General features: G+C 37.3%; 2 protein-coding genes across 12 annotated transcripts in view; both read right to left on the bottom strand.

The window, feature by feature from the left end:
- The window catches only part of qsox1 (quiescin Q6 sulfhydryl oxidase 1), a 29,983-nt gene extending 23,455 nt beyond the window's left edge, over positions 1-6,528 (bottom strand). The window contains exons 1-6 of the mRNA XM_081348992.1: positions 6,086-6,528; positions 4,940-5,040; positions 3,506-3,554; positions 2,692-2,794; positions 1,881-1,971; positions 1,418-1,563 (exon numbers count right to left, since the gene is read on the bottom strand). Coding sequence (XP_081205118.1) covers positions 1,418-1,563; positions 1,881-1,971; positions 2,692-2,794; positions 3,506-3,554; positions 4,940-5,040; positions 6,086-6,374 — 779 coding nt within the window. The 5' untranslated portion in view covers positions 6,375-6,528. The remainder of the gene's footprint in view (positions 1-1,417; positions 1,564-1,880; positions 1,972-2,691; positions 2,795-3,505; positions 3,555-4,939; positions 5,041-6,085) is intronic.
- A 1,865-nt stretch (positions 6,529-8,393) lies between these two features.
- Positions 8,394-17,678, bottom strand: part of cep350 (centrosomal protein 350) — a 37,678-nt gene continuing 28,393 nt past the window's right edge. For all 11 annotated transcript variants that reach the window (XM_081348680.1, XM_081348675.1, XM_081348684.1 and 8 more), the window contains 11 exons: positions 17,315-17,550; positions 16,220-16,410; positions 15,350-15,491; positions 14,601-14,761; positions 14,282-14,418; positions 14,091-14,173; positions 12,035-13,974; positions 11,231-11,704; positions 10,976-11,122; positions 10,608-10,730; positions 8,394-10,448 (listed from right to left, as the gene is read on the bottom strand). In XM_081348680.1, the coding sequence (XP_081204806.1) occupies positions 10,287-10,448; positions 10,608-10,730; positions 10,976-11,122; positions 11,231-11,704; positions 12,035-13,974; positions 14,091-14,173; positions 14,282-14,418; positions 14,601-14,761; positions 15,350-15,491; positions 16,220-16,410; positions 17,315-17,550 (3,796 nt within the window). In that variant the 3' untranslated portion in view covers positions 8,394-10,286. The remainder of the gene's footprint in view (positions 10,449-10,607; positions 10,731-10,975; positions 11,123-11,230; positions 11,705-12,034; positions 13,975-14,090; positions 14,174-14,281; positions 14,419-14,600; positions 14,762-15,349; positions 15,492-16,219; positions 16,411-17,314; positions 17,551-17,678) is intronic.

A 17,678-nucleotide genomic window follows, 5' to 3' on the forward strand; every position in this document is an offset into this window, starting at 1 on the left:
TTTCAATGGCAACACGCAACACTATCAACGCTGAAATGAATCTGCAGCAGTCAGGTAAGCAAACTCTACTGTTTATGTGTCTACTCTGTTCATGTGTTTTGGAGGAGGCGTGGCTTTGGAGACGCTCTGAAGGGAGGGTGGGATCTTATGCTTTCAAAGCAAGCTTTCTTTTACTTGCCGCTCCAAAAATGGCCTACCCTACCTTTAATTGACATGATTTAAGTGGAGACACGGCAGGCAAAAACATTGTGTGTGTGTGTTTTTTCCCACTAGTCAATTTTGAGATTTTGAGCTATTTGTCTTCAATAACATGTCTTCTTTCAGACTTGTGGTGAAAAAAAGTCCAAAATACACATTTAGGTCTTTATTTTACTACACTTTGTCTATTTGCGTCTGTAGATTTCTCCTAAATTCAACAAAAGTTGGCGTTCTAAATCATCCCGCTGCTTCGCGATCATCACATATACCGTTGGATAGCTGTACAATGTTGTCGGATCCAAATATGGTCATTTCCTTTTTAATCAGCAACCAATCGTGAAAGAACAATGGGGCATTTAACTCTAAAAGCGAAATCTCATTGGCTGATGTCAATTTCTGACAACGTGATTCTACATGGGACCGGTTGTATGTGTTTTTTACTGGGGTTCTGTTCAGTTGAAGGCCATAAATGCTGTTATAAGTTTTGATGTGTTTAAGGTGGTTTGTATTGTTGTTGCTAATGATTTGATAAGATATTGTGTCTGTAAATAGTTGTTTCCACTAAAAAAGTATGAATTTTTACAATACAAATCTTTAATGGCCGTTTTCTCAAAATGGGCTTTTTCTCATACTCTGAGCCAGAAATCTCCACTTCAGCAGCACTTACATACACCAAACTTTCCAGATGTATTCCTATTTATATTCTTAAGGTTTTTACAGAGGGGTTTGTTCATATATCATTCAGATTCTGATTTATATAACATTTTATATAAAAAACAGCACAAAAATTGATTTTTTTTATGGCTGTTGACAGTTTTTTATTGAGTGATAAAAAGAAATATACAAATTCCCCTCAGTAAAAACCTTTGACTCTAATATGTCAACAAAATGAAATAAGAATTTTGAATCTGGCTTTATCCAATGTTCAGATTTCTCTTCTGGAAATATATGCAAATTAGCACATATTTAATGAGACAATGTCTAATTTGCATATTCAAACATAAATATTCTAAAAACTTCTAATACAAAAGATATTTGTCTTAATGTCAGTAATCAACTGGGGAAGTTTCATGCTGATATCTATTAGTAAATTTTTCTTTCCTGTTCACCTGGTGTGTCTCCCCTTAATTTAAAATTTCCATGAAATCAGTCATTGCAAAATCATGTAAACTGATTTTACATCTGCAGTAGAGATGAATGAAGGAAATGGAGCACTTACACTTTTATTCTACACATGTATCTGGACTGGTAGTACAGGTAGCAGGAAGGAAATTCGGTCACACCAAACCTGGACACCAAACTTGTCTCTGTGTCCAAAACCCTGCGCACAGCTATGTTCTCATACTGCAACAAATCCAATGTCACCTAAAGAAAAAAAAAGAAAGAAAAACAATTCAAAGTCACTTAAGAAACATATCTAAAAATCTAATCGAATCTAACCTATTAGTACATTAGTAAATTTTGTACAGAAAAATCCTATTCAACAAAAGTTATTCTGTATTTTTCCATTAAGTCTTAATAGAAAGATTGAAGCTTGAAAATACATGTAAATAATTATGAACAAATTAGTCTAAATCTATTGTTTTGTGTTCCATGAAAGGAATACAGACTTGGAACGACATGGTGAATAAATAATGCCATGAATTATTCCTTTAAATCATCTTTGTGTAAACTGATCTCACCTCTCTCCCCACATAGGAGTTTTTCCTCTCAAACACAAGAACGAGGTGCTTTACATTGTTGGTCTGAAAAAAGTTGTCTATCTCTGCCTCACTGTGGAGAAAAAATGTATTATGTTCAAATAAGTGAAGATAATGTAATGCAAACCGCTCTATAATAAGGACACGGTCTGACTCATATCTCATATACTCATATCCTACCTAGATAGTTCACTAAAAGCAAGTCTTGAACTAATTTAACTATGATGCTAACTTTTTTTAAGACATTTAATATATATATTTAAATTTGTGACATGAAGGGCATCCAGTGTAAAACCTGAGCCAAATCATGTGTGTGTGTGAAGCGGACCCTGCAAATCAGCGGGAATAACGCTGAGAAAGTGAGAATATATTTTTTTATTAATCAAAACTACCTTAAATCCCTCTCTAAACCATTTCTGACATTTCTGTGCTTCCTCTACTTATTGGCTTTCAGAGGACAAAAAGCTTTTTATTTAAACATTTCCTGCAATAATTTGACAGATGACACCAAAATAGAGAAATAAGTATGATGCAAATCAAGTTTAGGGTGTGTCCTTTTCCTTCCCTATGAGCATATGAGTCACCTTTTGCACAGCAACATCAACTAAAAGCTCACAAAACCAACATGTTCGCTGACCCTATCGTTTTTTACATTACAGAACTTATATAATCAACAAAGAGAAGATAAAAGATAAGATTCAAGTGCAATTTTTTAAGATTAAAAGTGAAGTGCAAATAAAAATGAAGATATATTTTAAAATCGGAGTACAAAAGTAAGACATTGTGTTCTAACCTAGCTGTCTCTAAAGGTGGACAAGCTGGTGGCCAAGCCTCATGTTGCTTCTCCAATTTATCGATAATGTGGTGCCGAAGGCCTCTCACATCCCTTGAGGATCCTACATGGACAATCAAAACATGTTCATACATAGATAATGGTCATCATGCACATCACAGATCTTGATTAAGATATTGGATTGAACAGTAAAAGGGATAGTTCACCCGAGAATGACAGTACTGGTGGAGGAAAAGATTTTTAGTGTATAACAATGTAAATTTAGGGCTGTTTCTCACACTAAGTCATGGATTACTATTATACTACTTTTTGTGGCTATAGAGCAGAGGTTAAGCTACAAACAATCGATATTCATGACTTTGATAGACTGGGTTGTAAATGTTCTGTCATGCTTTATTTTCAGTCAGTAAAATACTAGCACTAAAAATGTGACCACAAGAATCTGTGGCACTAGAACTTGAAGTGTAAAAAAAACAAACAGTTGCTGTGGTCTTGCAAACAACCTATTTAATGAACAATATACGGTGAGATATTCAGCTTGCTTTGACTACATGTGGAATTTCTAGTTCCTCTTCCCAAATTCCTCCCAGTCTATTTTGGCTGGAACAGTTTAAAACTTTATATTCCCCCCTTTTCTTTTCTTCTCTTCTAATCCCTATTAACATCCTGAAATGTGGGAATGTTTCTTACAGACGGAAGAATGTCATAAAGGTTTGGAACAACATGAACATCAGTAACTGAGTGAAATGTTTTCATTTTGGAGTGAACTAAAAAAATTAAAATAAAGAAAAGAAATAAAGAAATACATTTTTACCAGTGAACTGCTTCCCCGTAGACTCACTGCTTGAATAAGCAGAGAAGAACTGAGAGAGACAGAGGGAGATCATTAGCTTTGCTACTTGAGACCTTCTCATCGGTTGCCTGCAGAGCCCCACTGACAGCTTTAGTCAACAGTTCTTCCTTTTAACCGCCCTCCCCCCTCTTAAAATTCATCAAAGCTGTGGACTCAGTCCCTTTATAAGAATGACCACTTTATTTTACCAGAAAAGAACACAAACTCATCCTAATCAAAATCCAGATGTGATGTGAAAATACCCAACCAGTAGAGGAACATGTAGTGATGATTTCAGGATGTTTTCTTGAAGGAAACTGATGACAGATAATAATTCAAGGAATGGCAACAGCTGAATGTTTACATGGAGAATGGACAAAGAACTGACAGATTCTGTTACATCAGTCCGTCCCTCTGGCTTCAGAATAGCCCAGACCCATAGTGCATGACTGAACAAAGAACAGTTATTCATGAATAAAATGGATTCATCTGTGTGGAAAAACCTCACAAAGTCAAACTATTGCAATCTGCAACGGGCCTCATTCATGAAACACAAGCAGAATGAATTTCTGTGTAAATCATTTGTCTAGGCAGCAACAATTTGAGAATGGTTTCATGAACAATTTACAGACAGTTTCTTCTAATATTTCATGAAACCCAATAAACGCAATCCGCAATACCATTTTTAAAGATGATTTTATAATATCTTCATTTCCATTTAGTCAATTGGAGTATACACACATTTATAAAATATGCATAAGGTTACACACAAGACAAAATTGTATTGCTCAGATGTTGCTTGCATTTTCAGAGTTCGGAACATATTTCATTAAATATCAACTTTGTCTTGAATGTTTCAATTATGTTTTTTTATGAAATCAGCATTGCATAAAATGATGAAATATCACAATCATTCAAAAGTTTGAGGTTGGTAAGATTTTTTAAAAGTGTGTTATGCTCAGCAAGGCTGCATTTATTAGATCAAAAACGGTTTTCTACTTTAATGTATTTCACAATGTAATTTATTCCTGTGATGGCAAAGCTGAATTTCAACCAGCCATTACTCCAGTCTTTAATGTCACAAGATCCTTCAGAAATCATTTTAATAAATAATCATAAAAATGTTGAAAATAGTTGTTGCTAAATATATTTGTGTAAAATATTCTTCAATGAATAGAAAGTTCTAAAGAACAGTATTCATTTGAAATATAAATCATCTGTAACATGTATTTACTGTCACTTTTCATCATTTTAATGCATCAACAAACATGATGAAAAGTCATGAAAAATCTTACTGACCCATAACTTTTGTACAGTAGTGTATATATGTTATTTTACAGAAAAAACATTTGCAGGTTTCCTTTACAGCTAAACAACCACAACAGCAACAGTAACTGTACTCTAACTGCACACTACCTTCAGTGTGGGATATCCTGTGATGCCGAATTTGGTGCAAACTTTTCTGTTGCTTTCATCAGCACAATCAATAGCAGCCAGATCCACAGCAGGCTTCCATTCTGCAAAAGCAACACGACACAGAATGCTGAGTTTATGAAATTGAATAAATGCACAGAATGGGGTTGATAACGTTTTTGCAAATCAATTTCAGTAGCATGTTGTGAGGTTGCAAAAAGTAGGTTTAAAGTGTAAAGGCTGTGTTATAACAACATATGCTCCAATAACCTTTCACAAAGGGGACTTCCAGGAGTCTGCCAACAAGTGTTTTTGATGAACAAAGACACCGTCAGCCTAGATTAGCATCTCCAAAACCTCAAAACTAGAGCAACAGAAGAGGAAAAAATATATGTGCACTTCAATGTTGTGGTGGTGTCTCAAAACCTAGAAATGAACTGCCTATTTGGTATGGCTTAAAATTAATTGACTGTGAATGCACCAATGATGTCTGGTAGTCATACTCACTTGGCAGACAGCTATGTCACGTGATACACACTATTTAAGCTCACTATTGGTAGCTCACTTGGCATGTCACTCACTCGTTTACTAGGTAGACAGCTTAGGTTTTGAGACATTGCTTGTGTATGTGTATAGGTCAACGCCTTTGCACAAACTAGGTCATTATATCACCTAGCTGTCTGTGTCCAACTGACAAAGCTAGACTAGTTTAACAGCTTAGTGAAACATCATTGAGATTATTATTAAAAGTTGCAGGTTGAAGGTTTTCAATGTGTCAGAATTCAATGTGTTGCATAAGATACAGCAGGCTAAAACATCTCACAAAAACATCACATTCGGCAAAAATGACAAAAAGTGATTGTAACTAGCCGAATGTGTTTAAAATGTCCTTTAAACCCTGTAGAAGATTACTGCCATATTGTGTTTATATCTTTTTGTTAACAGTGGTGGCTAAAGATACCAACAATGCCATAGTTTTACTATCGTAGTAACACAAACAGTAGCCTAACTATGATATTTCGGAGGAAACCGGTTACCATGGTAAATGATATTGTAAAGGAAGTCGACTATTTTGCACTGAGGCTACACGAACAGCATTTTTACTTTGAAACAGTATCTTCATGGTGTGGAAATATAGCGCACACTAACCTTTAATATCTCTGGCCAGGCTTTTCCAGGTGGGTGAGAAGTTGATACAGTGTCCGCACCAAGTCGCGTAAAACATCACGAGATGAGTCGCGCTGGAGTTATACAGCACCGAGTCCACATTCTCCGGTGATAAAATAATAACTTGATCCGACGGTGTGTACAGCCCAGCTTCGGCGATTAAAGGACAAATACTTAAAAAAGAAATAAAAGCACATAAAAAAGAGTTAGATGGATTTATTTTGTTTTTTGTCGTGTAACAAGACGTGGCACCGCAGCTCCACCGCGCCATCTTCCCTTATTTCAGGTCAAACTAAACTAACTCTATTAGTAAGTGATAGAAAGTTCACTGCGACTGGTCACACGTTCAGCTCCCTCCCACTTAACTGTACCCAACGCTCTCTCTCCCTGGATTAGCAAACACAGAACGTTTCACTAACGTTAGTATTTGGTTCCCGTTTGGCATTTTTTTTAGAAGCAAATAATAACGTTCTGAACTTTTTTTTAGTTTTTAGTTTTTGCAGCCATAAAATAACGTTTCCACAACGTTGCCGGGAGGTTATTTTTAAATAACATAAAAATAACTTATACAGAACGTTCCATAATGGTTTTATGGTTGCAAAAACTAAAACCTAAAAAGAACGTTCCTTACATGTTATTATTTGGTTCTCAAAAAATAAATAAATAGTAACGTTAGGGGAACGTTCTGTGTTTGCTGGGTGTTTCGTTGGTCCTGGAAGTTGGCAAAATCACTGTCGCCTGTCCCAGACCCATCTGTTCAATCTTAAACTATCTAAATAAAATAATATAAAAAATATTATAAAAAAGTTATATAGTTAATTATAATATTAATAAAAAAGATTTCCATTGTACACAAATTTAAATCGTCCCTCAGTTGTGGCTTTATTGCCATCGCGAACCAAAATCTTCTAACGTGTTTTCAAACATTCTGAACAATGAAACATGGAGATAAAAAAAACCCAGAAAATCAAGTACCAATTGTATTATTTACAGACTTAACATGGAGGGAGGCATATTGTACTCCATTTTTCCTTTTTTTCTCACTGATGCATTAGGCATAGGCCATATACTGGTCACATATACGTTAATTTCTGAATTTAAGTTATCTCAATTGTCATAAGCCTCTGAAATTGCTAAATGCCCAGGTCCATTTGTTTCCTTTCCTGGTAGAACAAGGAAAAGCCACACTTTTTTTTTTCTCACACCATCACACAATACCCTTTTTAATCACACATAATTTAAGAACATACATTTGTAATAAATAAAAAAATATTTTCATGATTTATCATCACAACTTTTTGATCGTCAAATCAACTTAGATAATGTGGTTCAGATAACAATATTTTGAGTTTCTGTTTATTAAACCAATCTCCCTTGTTCTATTAACTCAAATTTAAAAGTTTTTTAAATCAATTTTTTTAAGGCAACCAGGTAACTTACTTTAAGTTAAACCAACAATATATTTTTATAATAATTTATATAATAAATATATCTTTTTTTACAGTGTAGGCTTAGTAAGCCAGAGTAGGTTTGGTCATTCCTGTAGACACCTTGATCTATTCGTTTAGAACCCCCCTTTGCTCAAATATTGACATTGCATATGCGCATCTAGTCCAAAGTTTTTGACAGAACACATTCCACCCAGGCAAACTTTAAATCAATGTTGATACTGAAAGAGGCCGTGGTTCACTTTTGGAGGATGAAACTGACATTTAAGGCACATATCCCAAATACAGTACACTTTGCTGATCCATTAGCATTAGAGGCACAAATCTTATGCTTTTTTTGTTGTGAGAACAATTTAATGCGTTGAACTAGTGTCTAACACAAAACTTTTTACTGCCTTAAAATGGTGACTTTGGCCTGTCCCACCTCAGAGGTAACAGTATAGACTTTCTGGATTGTATCCAACAAACAAAATCATACAATATCAAAATTTGAGATTATGTGTAACTGATATTATTATTCAATGCAATTTATATAAAAAATATTTTTTTTAATTAACAATTTAAATGGCATTTTTTTAAATAAATTGTCAGTTGTGCTTCAGTTTTTTAAATTGTTCAATGTTTTTTGTTAAACATGCATAAAAACACTTTTCTTGACAAAAAACAACAAATAAAGATGGACGTGCTGAGCCCTTGAGCAATACTGCTGAAAGGTACAGAATGAGTAAAAAAGAAAACAAACATGTCCTTGGGCCAGCAATAGTGTAACTACCATTTATCTTTCCTTAAAGACAAAAATGTACTTTAAAAATGTTCTGAAACAAACAATCTCACAGCAAATGTTATGACTGAGAAATGAGATCATCTTTATTTACAATTTCCAAAGGATCAGTTCAGTTAACAAATTTATCTATAATATGTACATGGAAGCAAAAGGAACCATGCCCATTTTCACAGCAATCTTCCATGAGTCCACTCACAGGAGATAGGCATCGACTCTATTTACATGGGTAAAACAATTTACAAGTCTTCAAGTGCACCTCTGTCACTCACAGTACATCATTATAAATACACATACACTTACGGGATGAAAAACATTTCTATGACCTACCAATTTAAAAGTAGAAACTGATTATCAAACCATTTGTGCCACACAAATCCTAATTTTCCCTAAGGCAGAGAATTACCCGCCCATAGTTAAAAGTTTAAACTTATTAGCCAAAAAGACTATTAGTAGTAGCCTATTCTCGGAACGAGGTAGAGATCTCCGTTACCTATTAGACGTGCTATTGGATGAGCGACTGATGCTGGGTATCAGAGACTCTGTTGCTGCATAGATGAAGTTTAACCCACTGACACGGCACAATACTCTAGATCTAACCTCACAGGTCACTAAAGACTACAGACTGGCTCAGAAAGTACAGCTTTAAGAGAGGTGAGAAAGGGCTGGTTACAGCTAATTAAACATCTCAAGACACTATGATCATAGAATGTTTCTGATGAAACCAGGATTATTATGGGAGACTGATTTACAAACAAATATGTACATCACAGTATCTGTAGATAACAGTTTGGTTATAAAAACAAAATGGACGTGCTGAGCCCATGAGCAATTCCTCTGTAAGGTACACAATGTGTAAAACGCCTCCTTTCAAAGTAAACAAATGTGTCCTTGTGCCAGCGATAGTGAAACATTACCATTCATATTTCCTTAAAAAGACAAAAATGTACTTTAAAATTTTCTGATGATGGATACACACACAAAGTAAGGCTTTACTTCTTACACTATTACTATTAGAGGTTTGTCCAGCTATGAAGAAATAAGTTAAGACAAGATTAAAGCCAAAGAGACCGTTATGACAAGTCAAAGGAAGGCTGGGAAAAGTCGCTCATGTATGAGCAAACATAACAATGGAGGCACTTAAAATGAATGGGATAAAAGGCAAACGTTGAGGCTAGAACCCAGCATGTCAGTGTTTAGCACAGTTAATGTATGTCAAATTGAATCTTTTGGCATCTAATAACCATAACGTGTTGCCAATACAACATTGCTTGTAGGAGCAAAACAAAACCATTGCGAGAACAGTTTTCCTGTAGCTTTCAAAAAGCAGTTAAATATCATTTACATATTTTTGCATTCAACATTATCTTGCATCAAATCCCTTTACATTGTATTGCCATTTAAACATTCAAATTGTACTCATTGTGCTTTGTTCTGCAATTAATCACGTCGATGGTAAAATAATCTCTTTTCTTTACATACTTTCAAATGCTCCTTTTTTAAAATATAAATTAATAGGATTAAAAGAAAAAAAAAAGTTATTATACAATCTAACTGGAGATAGAAACAAGTCTGTAAGTATTCAGGCCTGTCTTGATTTGATCTGACTCATTTGTATTTTATAAGACTTGAGAATGGCAGAGCCAGTTTTAGCAGCAATGATGAACAGACACAGTGTGGGGAATCTGGACCCAAACAGCTGCTACAATTAACACCGGAACATCAGAAGTGTTCATCAGACTTCCCGGATGAGAATGTGATTATCTCCACGACAAGTCAGACCTCTTGACAAGGTGTTATGGCCTTGAATCCTGAATCCACTACATGTCTTGTCATGGACTGCCCAAGCAGACTGAAAGGGAATTCCTCTCTAAATGTCCTTTTATGCCAAAGCTTGGATTTTATGTTTAACCGAAGGTACCTAAAACTTTTCTCTGTACAGACGAGAGCATCATCAAAGAGTTCTTTTGGACGACTTCTCTTGGATTTGGGTCAGAACGTCAGCCGTGTCTTTTAGCAAGGCATCAAAAATCCCATCAGCTAGCTGCATCTTCACAAAAAGTTCGTCTTCGTCATAGTTTACCCACTGGGATTCCTCCTCATGCAACTCCTGGACCTAGAGTGATTATGGAGTTATGCATTTAGTATAAACTGCATACTATCATTACCATAATTAAGCTTAAGTGGCAACATTAAAATAGATTTACTCCATGGTCAGCAAGTTTTTTGCAATTTGAGACACTAGCATTCTGAATGGGAAGTTAAAAACACGTACCAGAATGTGGTCAACTCGGTCTCGCTTTTTCCGTCCAAATTTGATCATTTTCTGCCAGTCTGTTTTCTGGTTCTGCTCTTTCTTTAGACCACACAACTTTAATACCTCAGTGGTGACAAATTCCTGAAATAAAAAAATAATACTTCAACACATTAAAATAAATAAATAAATGAAATAATATACAATTATGTAAGTAGGGTAACACTTGTGTCCTTGCAACACATTACATGTAGTTACTATAGTAGTAACTATAAATTATCCATAACTACAGCCAACTAACCCTAACACACACTGTGACAAGGACACCTTAAAATAAAGTGCAACTAAGTAGTATTGACAACTAAAAGCAGTATTGACATCTTGCATACCTGGACTGTTGTGATGTCATTGGGGCTTTTTACCCGATGGAAGTAGGTGGAATTAAGGCGACGTGGCTTCATCCATTGTGGCAGATCAACTTTCGGATCTTCTGCATAGATGTCTTGAATGACCTCCCATGACAAATCAAAGACGGTCTGTAAATAAATATAACAGCAAACATTTTTATTGATTTTCCTGGAAAAGTTCACAAAAACCTTCCCAAGGCTAAACAAGCACAAAAATGTCAAAATCTCACTCCCTACCAGTCTGTAGCTTCGTTGACATTGAGCCTCCAGGTCACTGGCTTCGGCGTCTCCTTCCAGGAAACTTTTAGAGGGTTGAGGTTTGGGTACTGCAGTCAGACTTGGTCGACCATGACCCAGTTTGCAGCTTTTCCAGATCTCTTGAGTAGCAGCGATGACCAGTTTCTCCACCTCCTGGACAGTGTGAGGAACAACCATGGCAGGCTCCTCTGGTTGCTTCATCTGAACAGGAAGTTCAGGCCTGGGTGGTGTTTTGACCTGCTCCCCTGCACCCAAACTCAGGGAGCTAGAAATCCCATCTTGCTGCTGTTGAAGTTTTTGCTTTTGCTGCTGTTTCCGTGAACTGAGACCAAAGTCCTCATCGAACCAGTCCTGCTCGTCACCAAGGACATCGAAGAGCTCTCGGCTCAGCTCCAGCTCTGCCAAACGTTTAGCTAACTCTTCCTGTCCACTTGTACCCAGGACAGGGCTCTCCTGTTGAAGAGGCATAATTAACATTCATCAAGATCACCTCTTAACAACCTTCACCAAGAGAAGATCTTGATTTAACTTTACATGTTCTATTTGAACTTTGAAACACAATGCAGGCCTAAAAAGAAGGTTCCAAGGTAACATCAGTCTCTGTATATCTGTCAGTTCAACTGGAAATGTCAACTTAAGCATTACACATCAGTAATGTTATCAGTTTGTTGGGTAAATCATTCACTTGTTTTGAATAACTTTAATGACTTTTTTTAACTGGTTTCTCATTTTATCAAGTTCTATAGGATCTTAAGATTAATCAAAATAGTCAAAGTCACTTACAGGTCTGTTGCAATGCTCTGGAGATGAAAGTTCTTCCTGATCATCATCAAAGAAGGTGCGGAAACTGTCCGTCTTTGTTTTGGATGCAGACCTGCTCTGAGACTTGAAGTTGTTACTTCTAAGTCCATCATCTTCATTGATGAAGTCTCTTTTCAACTGATTAGCAGCTGATAACTTCCCCTCTTTGTCTTTCTTGATCTTCTGAAATTGCTTCACCGCATCACTTAAGAAATTTTCCACAAGTTTATCTGCGAGGGTAGTCAAAGCTCTTTTGTTATTCAAGTCTTCTCTATTGTCTAGACTGGCCTCCTCGATTGAGATGTCAGTGGATTTCTGAAGACCATCAATTCTGGATTTATTACCCTCAACCAAAAGGTCCAAAATGACTGCTGTTGGTTCCTCTTCCTGCTTTTGGTTTTTGGATGTCCCTTTATCCAAATTATTGAGCAATGGAACGACTTCAACAGATGCGTCCTCGAATTTCAGAATGACGTCCCTGTCTCCGCCGTTAGGCACTGTGTGCGGACCTTTGTCACAGTCCTTAATGATATTGCAATCAATATCGTTAAAATCCAGGTTATGCTGAGATTTAATAAAAGTGCTTTGCCCAGTGGAAAGCTGTTTGATGTTGAGTTCCAATGGCTTTTCATGCTCATCCAAGGGCTCTCTTGCCTCAGGATGGAAATCTAGGTCAGATTTTTCTCCTTTCATTTTGTTTAGCAGATTGATGTGCTCCAACTGCTTCTCTGAGCTTTTGTTTTTTCTGTTTGGCTGGTCATCACATGATGAATCTTCATCTTCTGTGTCTGGACTGGCCTCAAACTTCTCTGGAAGATGAGAGATCTTGTCCGGTGGGGCAAATAAACCATGTTTTTCTCTACACTCGAAGTACACCACCCCATCATACGTTCCATTGTTACTTCCCTCAGGGTTGTCCAGTTCAACCCCAGCCCAGAATCCATTGGCAAAGTTAGTTTGTCCCTTGAATCTCAGTGTCCCTGGTTGTATATTACTCACCAGAACCCGGTCACCAATGCAGAAGCTTGGCAATTCGTCCTTTATTGGCAAGATTGGCATTTGGGGCTGGGGTGAAGTTGGACATTTTGATGGACTGGTGATGTCTTCTTTGGAGCCTTTACCAAGGCTATTCAGGTCTGCATGACTTTCAGTTTGGAAGCTGCCATTAGAACTTCCTGATTGGACACTTAATTCTTCTTCAATTTCCTCTTCACTACTGTACATTGGAGACTTAAAAGATTTTTCTTTAGGCTCTGGGGCAGAAGGTGATGTAGGCTTTGATTCATGGTTATCCTCCTTGAATGACGACCCAAAGGAAGACTCAAAGTCATCGTTATAGCCATCACCTGGGGGTGACTGTGAATCTTTCATTTTTGGTAAATCCTCCCTCTTGGACAACAAGAAGTCAGGGGTATAAGAATGATCTATGACCGAAGGAGTCTTTTCAGCTGAAGGGTAGACTATATCTTCTGCAGAATCTCGAAATGCTGGCTTGTCATCAGCATCCTGCTCAGACAATCTTTCCTCTTCAAATTTGGAGTTCACATCCTTTAGAAATGGCATCTGAAGCCCAAGATCCAGTTTAAGCAGAGGATGTGAGTGCTGGTCAGATTGGTCATTCTCAGATCCCTCTGTCTTTGCATATTCCAGTTCCTCCATAATCCCAGACTTGTGGCAAGAGACCACGCTCTCATCTCCTGAAAGGAGGTCTTTGGCCTCTGGCCTAGCAGAACTCTGTTTGATTGAGGGGGCATCTTCTGACTGGTGGCTTGGATATTCTGGACTATGCAAGCTCCTCAAAACGTCCATATGTTCTGGACTTCCCATAACTGGGGTTGGAGTGACTGTAGGAGGATCTTCATCTGAGGAAATGTCATCATGTTCTGATGAATATTTATGAAGTCCTGATGGTGCAACATCATCTGCGAACAAAACCAGACACCATGCACAATTATAACATTATGTATCCTTTTATTCTGTTTCAAAGCAATATTCTCAATTTCAGCATGTATGTGCTGTAGTCTAAAAGGCATTGCACCTTTTTCTGCTGACCCTTCTGTGGTAACAGTCTCTGATTTCTCAGTTTCTGTGACAATCTTCCAGTTCTTGCTAGTCTCGGGCCTGTGAAAGGAAACATGCATCAACCGTTATAAGCACAAAAGACAAAAAAAAAAAAAAAAAAAATTGAATGAAGAGTAATTAAAAAGACTGGTAAATGTCAAGGCTGACCTCTGAAGAGGAGGTGGTTTTATCCGAGGCTTTTCAGTGGCTGACGTGGGAGTTTTAATCTGGGGTTTGGTAGCTGGAGTGCTGTCAGGCTCTTTACTCAACTCAGCCTTGGTCTTCTGAATAAAGTCATTATATGACTGGGAACCCATAGGAAGAGACAGTCACAAACATTAACACATACAGCATAATAAGAAAGTTATAGTATAGCCAATTAAAATAATATTGAAAAATTGCAAGAGAAGTCATTTATTTTAAAGGAACAGCATAATGTTCTACAGAATACGGAATACAGTGAATACGGTAGGTGCTGGTCGCTGACCTCCAACTGTTTCAGTAGACTCGCTTCCTGAGCTTTCAGGCGCTCTTTTTGCCTCTTTTTTTGCTCTTTCTTCAGTTGGTACACCACTGATTTGCGCTTGCGGAGCTCGTCCTTGAGGGCACGAATGCGACTCTCAATATCACTCTGATCAGATGTGGTCTCTAAGGTAAAAGTACAAAAATATTACACAACCTCAGCTAAGAAATATGAAGTTAAACTATTGTCATCACCAAAAACATTGCCTCATGTGGCAATAAATATTTTATAGTCTCTTTTATAGTCTCTATAAAGATTAGAATATTATAAATATTTAAATATTATAGATGGACAATGTTTGAACCATAAAAGGAGCACAGTCTCTTTCACACAGATAATCAGTGAAAGGCAGGTAGATTCATCTGTGCTTCTATAACATGACTAAGCGGTTTGAGCCAGAGAAGTGCACACACAGAGCTAAACATCAAGCATTATATTTTGCTGGCACAGTGTTCCTCTTCCAATCTTCACACCTCCAATTTAGTATAGATGTAAAGAATAAACCGGACCAGATTAAATTAAACCTAAAACAGACGGGCCTTACAAGTATTACAAGTGAATAAAAAGAGGTAGTCAATTTAAAAGATTAGAAGAGTCAAATGCTACATGAAACTGAGTATTCTGGAAGTTACAATCTACAAGGAAAACAGGCCTAGACAATAGAGCAAATCCTGATTATTTCAGAAGTCTGCTGGGTGAAGCAAGGATCTTACCGGATGGAGTGGCCGAATGAGGGTCACAGGTGTGGGCCTCACTGCTCTTGGATTTGGAGCACACCTGCATCTTGCTGCTTCCACTAGTGCCAGGCTGGCTACTGTCTGAATGATGAAGAGAGCTGACTTTCCCTGGAGGAGACTGCCACACACACACACACACACACACACACACACACACACACACACACACACACACACACACACACACACACACACACACACACACACACACACACACACACACACACACACACACACACACACACACACACACACACACACACACACACACACACACACACACAAAGAGGGATCCAAGGTCAGAACATGTAAATCACACTCACCAAAGAGAGCTATAATCAACGCTGTGTAATGTCACAACAGATTAAAAACATCTTGTGTTTGTATGATGCAAACAACTTTGCAAATCCCAATGCTCAATATTCAATAAGTGCTCTAATAAATATCACTTATAAACATGCAGGATATTCCATGTTTGACTTCCTGTCCAGACACCTATACACTTCAAGTGACAGCCACACTACTGAACTGCTCACTGTTCATGTACACGGACATTTGCATGGTAAAAATGGGCAAAAGATTCCTTAACAGAGATGTGTGAGGCTCATATCAAATAAGAAGCATTTAGTCAGTTATTTTCCTTAATGGTGCCTATAATTACATATTAGGTTTAAGGGGGCATTTACTTTCACACAGGACTGAGATAGGTGTAATCTAACTGAAGGAACAAAACAAACATTAAATTACAGTATTTTGTATTCACTCTAAATAGACAATGTCACAAACATAGCGGGCAAATACTTTTTTTTCCTAAACAAAACTATTTGCTCTGCAGGTTCCATTCACCTGTTTGCTGTCTGTGGAAATAAACTCAGGTGAATAGAGGGTATCAGGGGCAGGGCTGCTTCCCGGCTGAGGAGAGTGGAGCTCAGAGACAGGCTGGTCTGAGGAAGGGCTTGCCAGCTGCTCTGGAACAGACAAATCAGTGTGCACACTGGACACAGACAGGGCTGGAGAGTCATCTTCACTGACTGCTTCTGTGAAAACATGGATGAAGATATACAAGATGTAACAGGTCAATTTATAATCTTTGCTTTGACGCTCTTAAACACCAACCTTCAAAACAGGTAAACATAACACAGTGTGGAAAACCTTTCCAGGGGCTAAAAGAGCATTTTAATAAAAGGCTGTGCTGTACAGTGATTTTACCCCAATAACAGATGTCGTTACACACAAGGTGAATTTCCTAAAACCCCCTTAACCATGATATTAAAACTGTAACACAACTTCTAGTGACTTTTTTATAAAACAGAAAAAGGGAAATAATGACAACAACTTTTTTTTTAAAATAACAATCACAGTATAAATTGTAGAAAATAATAAGGCCTAACTTTTTTTTTTTTTAAACATGTTTTGAAAGAAGTCTCATACTCACCAAGGCTGCATTTATTTGATCAAAAATACACTAAAATCAGTAATTTTGTGAAATATTATTACTTTAAAATATCTAATATTTTAAAATGTAATTTATTCCTGTGATGGCAATTTTTAGCATCCATTAGTCTTCAGTGTCACGTGATTCTTCAGAAATCATTCTAATATGCTGATTTGGTGTTCAAGAAACATTTCTTATTATCAAAGTTGAAAACAGTTGTGGAAGTTGTGTTCCAAGTGTTTATTGTGGAAACATTGGAAACTTCTTTTTTTCAGGATTCTTTGATGAATAGAAAGTTCAAAACAACAGAATTTATTTGAAATGGAAATGTTTCATTCTTTACTATCACTTTTGATTAATTTTATGTTTCCTTGCTGAATAAAGGTATTCATTTCTTTCAAAACAAATCTCACTGACCTACAACTTTTGAATGGTAGTGCATACGGAATACAACAGATGTGCGGGGTCACTGATATGAATATATTTTCCAATTTCACTTCCTTCACCTTGCCCTGTGGGACTCTCTTGTCCACCGCTGGTTTTACTGTGCTCACTTTCCCGGCTGCGCTGCTGCAGTGGTGTTCTGTTGCGTGGCTGCTGCTGTTTTTCCCAGGCTGCCAGAGCCTGCTTCTCCATGCGGCGCACTTCAGCCTCCTCTGCATCCAACCGCTGCCTCCACTCGAGAAGTTCCTCCGCATGTCTGCGCCTCTGCATCAACTGCTGCTCCCTTTTAGTGAGAAATCTACAGGACAGAGAGTGAAAGAGACAAAAGAGAGACAGAAAAGGCAGAAGAAGGGAGAATAAGATTGTGTAAAGCAAAGTGAAACAATTTGGAGACATCCCACCACAAGAGCAGGCAAAGCAGACGTC

Source organism: Scardinius erythrophthalmus, assembly GCF_964197995.2.
Source record: "Scardinius erythrophthalmus genome assembly, chromosome: 20".
NCBI lineage: Eukaryota > Metazoa > Chordata > Actinopteri > Cypriniformes > Leuciscidae > Scardinius > Scardinius erythrophthalmus.